Raw genomic sequence first — 13,734 nt, 5'->3', positions numbered from 1 at the left:
ATGCAAATATACCCATCCCTCAGCTTCAGCAGCTATCAGCATTTTGCAGTCTTGTCTCATCCTTCTCCAGTCCCTGCCTCACTAGAGTTAAGAGCAAATACCAGGCATGTACTTTTAGCCATAAAATTATCTTAAATAAGAATCTAACAGATAGACATCCTTTTCAAACACAACCACAGTATCATTTATCTACTGAATGGTGATAATTTTTGATGACAGGATGCACTTTTACATGCGTGCCACTCATCACTTAGCCTCCACAGCAGCCTGGTAATGTAGATCCCACGGTGGGATCTGTGCTTCGTGCTTCTGTAGATTAACTCATTCACTTTTCACAGTCCGCCTGCAGAAGGAAAGGAGCTGCTTCCATGTCGCAGGTGTAGAAGAAATCTCCAAGGAAAACTTCAGGGCCACATGGGTAGTGGCTGGGCAGGCAGGGTTTCAGGCCTAGGTCTACAGAACCTGCCACTTGGTGACAACTGAATGACTCACCAAAGGCCATGCACAGCAGCTGAGCCCAGGGGACTAGTCCTCCACCCCTACCTCTACCTTCTTCCTCCCCTACCATGAAGCCTTTAATCTTACCTGTCAGCTTGCCTGGCTCTGCAGGGCCATTGCCTTCCATGCCACCCTTAGATTTTCAAGTTCTACTTTGGAACATTTAACTTGCCCATTTGATTGCTATGTAGTCCTGAAACATTGTGGGAAATTCTTCTTGTGTTTTGGCTAATCACATCAGTGTTTATTTGAGGAGTGGGTGCCTTTCTTTCCAGGGTGAGCCTGCTGCCCTGGCTGGTAACTGGCACAGACCGAAGGAACTAGCTAGCTGTTAGGTAACCAGTTGTGTGGAATGGGAATCTTTTGCATATCATGCTGATGGGTTTTTTGTTGTTGTTTTTTACTTACTCATTTGGAAGATTTCAGTTTGGACCAGACTATTTGCCCAATGTGGGGAATTGAGTAGGTTGTAGTCAGCATGTTATTTAGGGTTCAAAATTGTAATTAGAGCTATGTTTGTCATGAAGACTTCTGTTGTGCTGAATTTCAGTTGCCTCACCATCTACAAAGCTTGAACCCGAGGTGTGTCTGTCCATGTGATAATAGTGGTCATATCCACCTGACCTTTCAGAAAGTTCCTGCCTTTCCAGGTTATAGAAGCCTTCTGGGGCCCTGTATCTTCTCCTTTCTTTGTATGTCTTCATTACTTTCAAGAACCCAGAGCTCCTTCATGAAGGAGCTCTCCAAACATGAAGATTTTGCTGAACATTTGTACTGGTACCATTTTGGGGAGGCTTGTTAATCTGTATTTTTAATTTTGTAAACAACAGCATACTCAAGATAAATGATGAAAGAAGGTAAAGTAAAAATCATTGAGTGTGGGCCTAAAGTGAGACTTGGCTTCCAGAAACTGGCTGTTTTCATTTTTAGGGAATTTTATAATTAGTTGTTTGTATTTAGACTTAGCAGTACTTGGAAATAAAAGTGTGTCCTGCCATGCAAGCGGGGCTCCTTCATGAGGCAGCACCACTGTCTGGCTGCTGAGATTCATTTATTTATGAAATATTTGAAACTAAAAAGATTTTCTGATCTTATAGATAGCCGAAGTATTGATAACAACAAAGAAATCTGTCATAATTTGAAAAGATAAGCAAAATTTGATTTCCAGACACTACAGAAAAAGAAGTAAAAATGGTAAGAAATTTTTAAAATCATAGATACTGTTTCTTTTGTGTACAAATGTTTGTGATATTGCCTCAACATTTGATTCTTTTGAATTTGATTTGATTTTTCTTTAGATATTTTAAATTATACTACGTAGTATAACAATTCAAATACTATAGGAATGTATAAAGTAAGTGCTCCCTTCCCTCACTGCCTAGAGAAAGAACAACTGTTATGTTCGGTTGTCCTTTTCTGACCTTCAGTCGTGTTCATACACAGTAGTCCCCCCTTACCCTCGGGTTTGTTTTCCACGGTATCGGTTATTCGTTGTCAGCTGCAGTCCAGAAATATATGGAAAATTCCGGGAATAAACAATTCAAATGCACCTCACTTCATCTCATCACATAGCATTGTGTCATCATCACATCACAAGAAGACAAGGAAGGGTGAGTATAGTACAGTGAGATATTTTGAGAGAGAGATACCACATTTACATAACGTATTGTAGTATATTGTTAGAATTATTCTGTTCTCATTGTTAATCTTTTACTATGCCTAATATATAAATTAAACAAAATTATAGGTATGTATGCATAGGAAAAAACATAACAGCACATATAAGGTTCAGTACTATTCAAGGTTTCAGACATCTATTGGGGGTCTTGGAATGTATCCTCTGCGGATAAGGGGAGACTACTGTAGTCTTATTTTCGCACGAATGATAAAGCATAGTTATGAGCTATGTAATTTAAAAGCTAAGTGGGGAATTGCTTTGTCTCTTTGCATTGTTTTTAACTGTTCTAATACTTCCAGCGTCCATTGCGAATTTTTGTGAACGATGATCGCCACGTGATGGCAAAGCATTCTTCCGTTTATCCAACTCAAGAGGAACTAGAGGCAGTCCAGAACATGGTGTCCCACACAGAGCGGGCTCTCAAAGCTGTGTCTGACTGGATCGATGAGCAGGAGAAAGGCAGCAGCGAGCACGCTGAGTCCGAAAACTTGGACATGCCCCCAGAGGATGAGACCAAAGAAGGGGCCGGGTAAGTTAGAAATTTTGCGGGCTTTTTCTTTTTTCTTTTTTCCTAGGGAGACTGGCTAGGGTAGAAGTGAGCATTTCCTTTTCTAAAGAAACTCCAGACCTTCTGGGACCTCTCGGTTCTGGTCAGACTGAATCCCTCACTTAGCATGTGTGATCTGTCCTGCAGGGAGCAGAAGACAGAACATATGACTAGAACCCTGCGGGGCGTAATGCGTGTTGGCCTTGTGGCGAAGGGGCTGCTGCTCAAGGGAGACTTGGACTTGGAGCTGGTGCTGCTATGTAAGGAGAAGCCCACGACTGCCCTCTTGGACAAGGTGGCTGACAACCTGGCCATCCAGCTTGCTGTGAGTGTGACTGCACCTCTGGGTGAGGCTAGGGGTTGCTTATTGAGGACATGAGGCAGAGGAAGAGATGTCCACCTATGCCATATGCCAGGAAGCACACTCCAAAACCACCCTTGCACTTGCTTTGTGCTCTTACCTTCTGGATAGGTAATGAGCAGGATGCTGCTGTACCACCGAGAGTCTGTGGACAGTGGCTGGCAGACTGCTGTGGTGCCCAGACGCTTTGGCTGCCAGGAAAGACCCAGTGCCTACCATGAGCCAGGCTGCACTGTTAAGGGTCTCATTCTCACTGGGTATGAACTTCACATTGAGACACTATTGGATGGATGAATAGATAGTACTATTATTAACTCTTCTTTCCTGATCCAAACCTGGACATAAACAAAAGCTTTTTTAAAACTGGTTTGTCTAATTACAAAAGTATTGCATAAATAATAGCTTATGACATTTCTTGCACATTTCCTGCATCATATCCTAGGCCAGGCATGCTCCTTACAATGTCTTTTCATCTTCACAACACCTGTCTTAGAGCTTTATCATCTAAGCGGGAAGATGTAAATGAGGTGCAGGCTCATAACTCACCCCAGCATCCCCAGCGGGTGAGTTCTAGGGCTTCAGGACCACGTTACTGCCACATGCTGCCTCCTCGGGACTCAGTTATCCTGGATTTAGTGACAGGATAAGCAAAAAAAAGTAAAAACAAAAGTAAAAAAAAAATCCTTCCTTAGAAACATACTAATCACTTTATATGTAAACTTGCATTCTGTCGCATGTGACTGGCAGTTTGGGATATGGGACACAGGTCAGAATCAAAGTGTGGAGCTAATGCAACATAGTAGATGCTTCTGGGAAAACTACTTTAGATGAAGCCCTAAGCTTTCACCACTTTTATAACAAGTCGATCTTTAGAGAATGATACAAATAATTGTTTATATCGATTTAGTGTTTTTCGACTAGGGCAATTCCCCAGATTCTGGAGACAGTTTCGGTTGTCACAGAGTAAAGAGTGGGATGCTACCGGTGTCTGTTGAGTTGGAGACTGCAGATGCTGCTTGTCTCCCTTCAGTGCGTAGGACAGCTGTACTGCGGTAGGCTCCAGCCTGGACGCCAGTGCTGCTAAGGGAGAGAAACCCCAGTTTAGGTTTTTTAAAGTGCACTTGTCCTTCCAACAATGTTGTATTTATGTTTTCCTTAAAAAATCATACATCAAGATACATAAACTGGTATGAAGAAAGCAGAAGTCAGACTTGTGGCTGTCCGTATGCACATATATTTTAGTATGCAGCATATGATATGAACTGTTTTACTACATGTGTCATTCCACACACTTCAATGGTTGCTCATCCAAGTGTGGAAATAGTGGTGGCTGGATGCCCACTCTGCTGATGGCTGTGCTGTCCATGCAGGGTTTGGTTTAAGCCTCCTGGAACTTTGTGGTGTAGGTCATGTCATTAAGTCCATTTTACATATTTGAAACCACAATCTTAATGAGATTAAGTGATTTTGTCCAAAGTTAGACAACTACCAAATGACAAAATGAGGATTCACACCCTTGTCTTCTCACAGACCCTTAACTCTTGTTGTATTATGAAGCTTCCTGTGAAAATCACTCTCTCTCCATGTAGAGCCCAGAAAATGGCTGCAGACCTTGTCATCAAGAAAAGGTCTTGACCCCCTAGGATGAAAGGACTGCTGTCCTGTCACACCCCAAGAAGTTGGCCTGTCGCAGTAATGAGCAGGACTAAACAGAAATGTTGATTGCCTTGAGAAGAAAGTATTTTGAAAGTTGCATGTTCTTTTTTTAGGCTGTTACAGAAGACAAATATGAAATACTCCAATCTATCGATGATGCTGCAATTGTGATAAAAAACACAAAAGAGCCTCCATTGTCCTTGACCATCCACTTGACATCTCCTGTTGTCAGAGAAGAAATGGAGAAAGTATTAGCTGGAGGTAGGGAGGCCGAGAAGGCCAGCAGGACTTTGGAAACTTGGTGTTCCCTCACTATTCAAATGTGCTATTCAGTTTTAGACTGTTGATAAAAGGATTTCGGTGTAGCTTTGCCCACCTTTACTCTGAGATACATCTCCCATTTGGTTTCAGCACTGGGGAGTTGGACATAACAGTTGCACTAAAAGTGAGTAGCACTTTTCAGAGGATTGCACCATTTTGGTTTATCTTAATCCATGAATGTTGCCATCAGTGTTACACTTGGTTTTTCTGTTAAGCTGTTCTCTTTCTGGTCTTGGAAAAGCGTTTCTCGGGTGATGTTACAGTTTTTAAAGTATGGAAGACAACCAGATGGTTTCTGCATGAACATCACATTGGGAGTTGTGCAGACAGCTTGTGGTGCAGCAGAACTGAGGGCTGCTTCCTTTGTCATCCTTCCTTTGGCTGCTTTTATCAGTGCACTGATTGAGACACCAAGAGCTGATAACAGGGTTTTGGATAAAGTTTTAATAGTTGTGTGATTTTTTTTTTTTTTCAAAACAAAACCTCAGATGCTAATAATGCTTTTCACAACTCAAAGTCCACCCAGGGCCCTTCATGCGTCTCTTCTGTATGGATGTTTTCTAATCACACATCTCACAACGCAAAGTAAAAGAAACGGGCCTTATCCAAATCCCTGATACACACACAGCCGGCAGAAATGACAAATGCTTCAGTTTTGCTGCAGCATAGGCTCACACTTAGTACCCATGTTGCTGTTCTTTGATTACCTTCGGTTCTGATACCTGATTCCGACTACCAAAGCCCTGCTAGTTTGTCAGTTTAGGGACGCTGGACCTTTGACCAACAGGACTCTCTCTGTCAAGGGCTGGGGCTGGGGCAGTCCCGCCTGGTGGGCAGAGGTGGTCCCTTTTGCTGCAGACACCTCGGGATGGCTGTTGCGGGAAGCAGAGAGGGAGTTCATTTCTACTCCCCCCACCTTTTTGGGTTTTTTTTTTTTGTGTGTGTGTGTTTTTTTCCTTCCCTCATTGAAATTTTTAGCATAGCTAATTTATCGGGAGATAATGGGGAGGAAGCACGGTAACTGTCTGTTAGAAAGATAGGATTCACCTATCTGTCCCCTCCCTATGGGATTATTCCTTGTACAGTAACTTCCCACTTGTGTTTTCATTTTTGGTGTTTTTTTGTATTTCATTTTTTGTTTTTTGTTTTTGTTTTTTTTGGGGGGGTTTTTTGGGGGGTTTTGTTTTTGTTTTTGTTTTTGTTTTTTTGGTGGAGCCTCCAATTTTTATAATTTCCTCTCTGGGCAGAGTTAACACACTCTGGCTTCTCCTTCCCTGGTCCAGGGTGGAGATAACTTGAGATTATGGGAGCCTCCGCTGCCCTTTAGGAAGCTGCCACATCCCCTTTCTACCTGACAGAAACCCCTTGGTCAAACTGTGCCTTGTCTTCTTATTCCATCCATGAATAGAAACGCTATCAGTCAACGACCCCCCGGACGTCCTGGACAGGCAGAAATGCCTTGCTGCCTTGGCGTCCCTCCGACACGCCAAGTGGTTCCAGGTTTGCATTTTGTTCTTCTATTTGTCTTTTGGTAGAGAATTCCTAAGTTTTAACTTGGCTAATTTGCACCATAAAGTTTGGTACGTTGATTGAAGAGTGCCGTGCTGAACTTAGCATCTGTAGGTATGCAGATGCTAACAGCACGCATAAACAATTCGACACCCCCGAACAGGCTTGTGACTGAGTAAGTGGGCTGCTGCTGCTTTGTGCCAAGAGTAACATTATTCTCGTCCACGCGGTGGCATTGCTGCTGACCACATACTTGATGGTTGTAAATGTTCACCCTTTTACCCTGGACAAAGTAGCACCCCAAGACTTCTGTTTATTCATGTTTGCCTTGTGTTCTGGGAGGCACCTTGGTGTAAAGGGTCTGTGCTTTGTTCCTTTAGGCCAGAGCCAACGGGCTGAAGTCATGTGTCATTGTCATTCGCGTCCTGAGGGACTTGTGTACCCGAGTGCCAACCTGGGGCCCTCTCAGAGGATGGGTAAGGCACCTTATAGCTATGGCCATCCTGGGGGCTTGTGTGCAGAGACCTCCTCCCATAGCCCAGGAATACCTTATGGTAACTGGGCTGGAGTGCCCCTTTGGGGTATGGCTGATGTGTCCCTGTCATAGCTACTTGATTAACAACTATTGTGCCACACCCTGGGTGGGGGGTGAGAGTGAGACCAGGACCCTGCATGGTGGGTACACAGCTTAAACTGGGGACGGGGCTGGCCAAGCAGTGCACTTAATGTGACATACTCCATTCCACGACGAAGCCTTAGTAGCTTCTCTTGGCCAGGGGGTCAGCATATGGGCCCACATGCCAGTGTGGCTGCTGCCTATTTTCCTACAGCCCATAGTTAAGGATGGTGTTTGTATTTTTAAATATAAATACATAATAGTCTCAACTTGGTCTCCTGGCTTACATGGCCCAAAGGATTTACTATCTGGTCCTTTTTAGGAAAAGTGCTGAGCCCAGCTCTAGGTAGCCTGTTTTTGGCTTAGCCTGGATCGTGAACTTGGACAGTTATGACTCCTAGTGCCACTCCCATCCCACACACCACACAGTGACAGCTCCTCAGTGTTGGCTTTCTCCTTCTGGGACACTGACTAACTGTCCTTCTTACCTTTCAGCCCCTCGAGCTTCTCTGTGAGAAGTCCATTGGCACAGCCAACAGACCCATGGGTGCTGGCGAGGCCCTTCGGAGAGTGCTGGAGTGCTTGGCGTCGGGCATCGTGATGCCAGGTTGGGGCCTGTGCTTCACAAGTTGCAGGGAAAGAGCAGAGATCAAGGCCCTGAGGCCACCTCCTGGCAGGTCCCTCTGACTGGGTTAGGGCAGCAGCAGCCTCATGTCCCCCTAGGGCTGAAGCATGTGACTACCCTCTTGCACCATCATATCCAGCCCTGTGCCAGCTCCGCAGCTGTGACTCAGGGCAGATCCGGGACAGTGGTGACCCATTCCCACGTGAGCTTTTTGCTCTGAGACACATGTGGATTATTTCTCTCATGGGCTGGACGCCGAGTGGGTCACTGAGCTCGGCGTGTTTTCCAGAGCTGGGTGTGGATGGGATGCGGGGGGTAACGCATCTGGTTCCCTCAGCCAACACAGCTCTTCCGAGATGTTAAAAGATAATCCTCTGCATATCTTCCTTGTTTCCTGCCTTCAGATGGTTCTGGCATTTATGACCCTTGTGAAAAAGAAGCCACTGATGCTATTGGGCATCTAGACAGACAGCAACGGGAAGATATCACACAGAGTGCGCAGGTATAGTCATCGCCATTGCCACCGTGAGCCCTTACCCAGTCTGTAATCACTGGCTTCTAGTTCCATTACTGGGTATTCTCAGGGTCACCACTGAACTCATAGGCTCATGTTGGGGACTGAAGGCGAAAGCATTGTGCCTGATACAGGGCGCCCCAATCTGGGATGCTTCTTTCCCCTGGCGCCATGCATGGTTGTCGCCTGCCCCTCAGCCTGCTTGAGTGCTGTTTTCAGACACTGAGTTCAGCAGGGAGGTGTATTTGCTATGTGACTGCTCCAGGGGTCCTTCCCCTGCAGGCCCACCATGTGGCTCCGAGTGGCAACCAGTCCCCAGGTTGGGGTCTCCTGTATTCCTCTCAAGGCGGGTGGTCACAGGCTGGCCTTCTCCCACAGCAAGGCTAGGCTCTGGCAGTCAGGCCCTCCCCTGGCCATCGGGGGACCCCTTGCTGTGGTAGGGGAGACTGTTAGCGACCTCCTCAGTCCTGCCCCCCCAGAAGGCATTAGCGAGCGCACACACCTTGGCCAGGAGCGCAGGGATTGCTGAGTCAGGCTCCTGTTCCTCTTCCCTTATCCAGCATGCTCTGCGACTCGCCGCGTTTGGCCAGCTGCATAAAGTCCTGGGTATGGACCCTCTGCCTTCTAAGATGCCCAAGAAACCAAAGAATGAAAACCCAGTGGACTACACGGGTAAGCATGCCGAGGAGTCCTGGTGAGGCAGTGGCCTCATGGACTCCTGCGGAGCGCCAGAATGGACTCTTCAGCTGTTTCTTTCCTAATATCTTTTTTTCAGTTCAAATCCCCCCCAGTACCACCTATGCCATTACGCCCATGAAACGCCCGATGGAGGAAGATGGAGAGGAAAAGTCTCCCAGCAAAAAAAAGAAGAAAATTCAGAAGAAAGGTAAAGGCATTGATTCCTAGGCCTCCTTTGCCTTCCATCTGCCTCCAGTTAAGGTCCACCCCAGTGTGAGGAGACACCTGTTTTTAAAGTCTCACTTTTTTTGGACATACTTAAGTCGTTTTTAAAACTATTAAGTACAACATGGGTACGGAACACAGGGTGGATGTGCCCCAGCTGGTGACCCCAAGGGTGGCATGTACCTGGGAACAGCGCAGGCAAGGCCTTGGCACATGTGGCCATCCAGTCCATTGTGTCCCGCAAAAAGAGATTGTTAGACCAAGTGCCCCCACCCGATTCAGAATTGACTGATGTTCCAGAACGATGTTGGTGGTCTCTCTCTAGAGGAGAAGGCAGAGCCTCCCCAGGCTATGAATGCCCTGATGAGGCTGAACCAGCTGAAGCCGGGGCTGCAGTATAAACTGGTTTCCCAGGCCGGGCCGGTCCACGCTCCCATCTTCACCATGTCTGTGGAGGTAGATGGCAGCTCATTCGAGGCCTCCGGACCATCCAAAAAGACTGCCAAGCTGCATGTGGCTGTTAAGGTAGGGGCTGGTGGCCTTGTGCAGCCTGTGCTTGTCCTCTAAGACAGTGAAAAGCATTTTCTTCATCTGGGGCTCTTTCAGATCCATTGTCCCCTGTTTAAGCTCTCAGTTCAGGTACCATGAAGCTTAGAGAGGGTATGCGAACACCGTTAGATTTTTGAATATTTGCCAAGTCACACGTGGCAAGAATGCCTTTGTCATCATGACTGACAGGCAGAGGGTGTCCACATGTGGCGGGGTTTGCGGGGAGCTAAAGGGAAAAACACCTTCCGGGTTGCCGGGTGCTACCCTAGGTGGTTCTGATTCAGTATGTCCTAGTGCTAAGCCTTCCCTCATTGGGGCCCCATGGGTCTTCCTCTTAGGTGTTACAGGACATGGGTTTGCCTACGGGCACCGAAGGCAGAGACTCCAGTAAGGGGGAGGATTCAGCTGAGGAGACAGAAGCCAAGCCAGCCATGGTGGTCCCTCCACCTGTGGTGGAAGCCGTCTCAACTCCCAGCGCTACCTTCACCTCAGACCCCACTGCCGAGGTGAGCCCATGGTGGGCTCTGGAGTGCCCAGTAGGATGGAGTGGGCAGCCTTGTGTCCTGTGAACTTGGACAGTTAATGGTCCTTGTCATTTTCCCCCCAAAGGAGTCACCTTCCAGTCTGGAAGCATAGATGGGGTGCTTGGTGTGAGCCTTTGAGCTATGACCAAGAAAACTTTGCTGATGTTGACCCAGCATTCCAGGCTGCACTGGGGGTGGCCCTAACTCTAGGACAGGCCATTCCCCAGAGAGAGAGGGTGCAGGTGGAGGTGGTCCCATTGCGGGAGGCTCACAAATGACTTGGAGGTGAGGGTGGTGCGGAACAGCAGGGTACTTGGAGGGGAGGGCCTCAGCCATTATGTGGGTGTGGCAACTGCATGCTGAACAGCCCTTAGCTGAGTATGTTGGTTTTCTTTTCTGTTTTCCCTGAGAACGTAAAACAGCAGGGGCCGATCCTGACCAAGCACGGCAAGAACCCTGTCATGGAGCTTAATGAGAAGAGGCGTGGCCTCAAGTATGAGCTCATCTCAGAGACTGGCGGCAGCCATGACAAGCGCTTTGTCATGGAGGTGAGCGGTCCTATAAGTGGTTCCTGTGGAGGCCTGGGGTCTTTAGAGAGTCCCCTGGTCCTGATGGGAGGTGTTGGATCACCCCCAAAACTTGTCTGTTCTTCCCAGGTGGAGGTGGATGGACAGAAGTTTCAAGGTGCTGGCTCAAACAAAAAGGTGGCAAAAGCATATGCTGCCCTTGCTGCACTGGAAAAGCTGTTCCCTGATGCCCCTCTTGCCCTTGAAGCAAATAAAAAGAAGAGAGCTCCTGTTCCTGTCAGAGGTGGACCGAAATTTGCTGCTAAGGTAACTGGTTGTCCCTGAGATCTCTGGCCTTGGCACGAATTCTTTGATCTGTGCGTGAGGCGAATGTAACATGTCTATTTTCTTCCGTCCAGCCCCATAACCCCGGCTTTGGCATGGGAGGCCCCATGCACAACGAAGTGCCCCCGCCCCCAAACCTTCGAGGGCGGGGAAGAGGAGGGAACATCCGTGGTCGAGGGAGAGGGAGAGGGTTCGGTGGTGCCAACCATGGAGGCTACATGAATGCTGGTGAGGACGCTTGTCGTGCACTGTCCCTGTGGACCAAGCTTGCTCCCCGGGGTGTGTGGGGCCCCTGGGTTGCGCTAAGGTGCTGGGAGAGGCAGGTGCAGGGGAGACCTACCTCCAGCCCTGGTAACCCTGTCTGTTCTCTTCCAGGCGCTGGATATGGCAGCTATGGGTACGGCGGCAACTCGGCGACAGCCGGCTATAGTAAGTATGTGTTTCTCTTTGTCTGAGCTTGGGAAGAAGCTGCAGTTTAGCTCCTGTTCCTGAGTCAGAGCAGGGTGGCCCATCAGCATCATCCTCTCTGAGACCTCAGGGCAGCCCACACCTGTTCTCAGTGACAGATCAGGTGCTCCTTAAGCCCCCCTCCCCCACCCCGCCCTGCCCTCAAAAGAGTGATTTACTCTGTAAATGTTAGTACACACGCTTGTGTGACTTGAAAAGTCCTTAAAAGTCAAAATTTTAAATTTCTCTGCTTTAAGCCATGCAAACGAAGCACCATTCCTGTGAATATGCTTTTCCTGACAGTGCACAGCTCTTGTCTTGAGAAGGAGCCTTCATTGGGGGGTTACAGGAGCAGAGAAATCTAAAACATGAATTTCAAATGTGGCGCTCTGTGCCATTTTTCAAAAGAATTCTAATTTTTTTTCTCTGCTCTGTCTCCCCCTTTTGTAGGTGACTTTTTCACAGACTGCTACGGCTATCATGATTTTGGGTCTTCCTAGAGCATCTAAAAGTATTGCACACAAAATCAACTTTTTACTCCAATTTTCTCGAACTCCAAAACCCAAAGTGTCCGTGCTGTGCCCCTGTGCTTCACTGGGTTTCTCAACCGTGGCTTGTCACCGCAGCTTGTCTGAAACTCTTAGCCTGCAGAATTTAAGACAATGGCAGTTTTTATCGTGATTTGCCTTTGAACTTGGTCATATCGAAGTTCACAATAAGTGGAAAACAATTTTCAGAGAATGCATTTTTTTTGTGCAGAATTGCACAGAATTCTAGAGCCAGCGTTGGTCAGCATCAAGGCAAAAGCCCACCTTTGCTTTTTATGGAAAGCATTACTTTATTTAAGAGACAGATAATGATGCATTTTAATCTACCTTTGTCTTAATTTACAGCAGGTTTTGTATGAATTTTTAACCTTTTAACAATTTCCCAAATCTGGTTGATGCCTTTGACAGTGATGAAAATGATTTCGCCACATCTGAATCCAGAGCAACTGGCTTTTTTTTTATGAGCATGTAAAACGTTGGGAACGTTCGGGAATTGTATATTGTGCTAAGTTACTTCTCCCGCCTCTTGTAAATGCTCTGGTGGGTTTGTGTTTGGGGTTGTGACATTCTGTGGCTGGTTTAGCTAGAGGTGAACTCTCAAAGGTATCAAAACTGTGCTTCCATCGTTTAATGCAAAAAACAGGCTTTAAGGGAGTGATAATGCAGAATTTTGCAAGTCCTAATCACAGTTGCAAATGCATGGGATTCTAGATTTTGTTTTTTAATGGGAGTTTTATGTAATCAAGCAGAAAGAGCCTAATACGTAGTTCAATTCTCCAGTGAAGAACTGGCTTCAGGAGGGCCTGCTGCCGGGCATACAACTGTGGCAGATTTCAGAAGCCCTGGAAGCTTCTGCTCTCTCACCTTAGGGTACAGACCTGAATTTGTGGCTTCTTCCTGTGTGTAGAGGTATATGGAAGCAATTTGGCTCTATACTCAGGACCCCGTTTTCTGGTGGGAGTCCCTGGAAACAAGCCTGCTTTTGGCTCTTGTCAGCAGTTCTTTTTGCAGCAAAGCCTGCATCTGCGTTGACTTGCAAGATTTTGCATTTATTCAGGCAAAACTGGTCAAAACGGTTACCACATAATTTGTTCCCAGAAGTTTGAAACATTCAGTGAAACTTTTTAAAACTTTGATTGCATGATGTATTTTTTTTTAGAAAGTTATTGTTTGCGAATAATGTCTTTTTATACCAGGAAATAGTTATCCTGAATGACATTGAAAACTTCCCCATTCCTTTATTTTTTTTTTTAATCAATACATGTTAAAGTAACAAGTCCTCACTACTTGGCGTCTTCATTCATTCCCGTGCTTGAGGAAGGGCAGGGAGACATTCAGTGCAGGCTGAGGGGCAGCTGATGTGGCAGAGCTCTGAGAGGGGACCCAAAAAGGGCCTCCTGTCCTCCGGCCTCGCATGTTTGCTCTCTTGCTTGTGGGACATGTTCTTTTTGGCTTTGCAATTGGGGGTGGGCGTAAGGTGGATGGAAGTTGCCCGCCTGAAGAAAATAAACCCATGGCGGGGATCAGTTCTATTCAATTTATTGTTCAAACAACCCAAGGCAAGCCGCTGTGGGGTATACATCTTCA

The 13,734-nt window shown here is 46.8% G+C and overlaps 1 protein-coding gene across 12 annotated transcripts in view; it reads left to right on the top strand.

Annotated features, from left to right (window-relative positions):
- The window catches only part of ILF3 (interleukin enhancer binding factor 3), a 28,230-nt gene that overhangs the window by 8,224 nt on the left and 6,272 nt on the right, over positions 1-13,734 (top strand). For 2 of the 12 annotated variants that reach the window (XM_016153458.2, XM_016153456.2), the window contains 16 exons: positions 1,596-1,692; positions 2,476-2,705; positions 2,871-3,048; positions 4,854-5,001; positions 6,470-6,561; positions 6,951-7,046; positions 7,682-7,793; positions 8,216-8,313; positions 8,886-8,997; positions 9,101-9,211; positions 9,554-9,753; positions 10,116-10,283; positions 10,712-10,849; positions 10,958-11,134; positions 11,227-11,380; positions 11,528-11,581. In XM_016153458.2, coding sequence (XP_016008944.1) covers positions 1,690-1,692; positions 2,476-2,705; positions 2,871-3,048; positions 4,854-5,001; positions 6,470-6,561; positions 6,951-7,046; positions 7,682-7,793; positions 8,216-8,313; positions 8,886-8,997; positions 9,101-9,211; positions 9,554-9,753; positions 10,116-10,283; positions 10,712-10,849; positions 10,958-11,134; positions 11,227-11,380; positions 11,528-11,581 — 2,071 coding nt within the window. In that variant the 5' untranslated portion in view covers positions 1,596-1,689. Of the gene's footprint in view, positions 1-1,595; positions 1,693-1,735; positions 2,109-2,475; positions 2,706-2,870; positions 3,049-4,853; positions 5,002-6,469; positions 6,562-6,950; positions 7,047-7,681; positions 7,794-8,215; positions 8,314-8,885; positions 8,998-9,100; positions 9,212-9,553; positions 9,754-10,115; positions 10,284-10,711; positions 10,850-10,957; positions 11,135-11,226; positions 11,381-11,527; positions 11,582-12,049; positions 13,431-13,734 lie in introns of those variants that run through there. The other 10 variants (XM_016153461.2, XM_016153460.2, XM_016153462.2 and 7 more) reach the window with 8 other exon arrangements.

The sequence above is a fragment of the Rousettus aegyptiacus genome, unplaced genomic scaffold, assembly GCF_014176215.1.
Source record: "Rousettus aegyptiacus isolate mRouAeg1 unplaced genomic scaffold, mRouAeg1.p scaffold_m13_p_16, whole genome shotgun sequence".
Taxonomy (NCBI): domain Eukaryota; kingdom Metazoa; phylum Chordata; class Mammalia; order Chiroptera; family Pteropodidae; genus Rousettus; species Rousettus aegyptiacus.
Note: the sequence above shows the minus strand (reverse complement) of the source record. Positions and strands in the feature narration are given on the sequence as shown.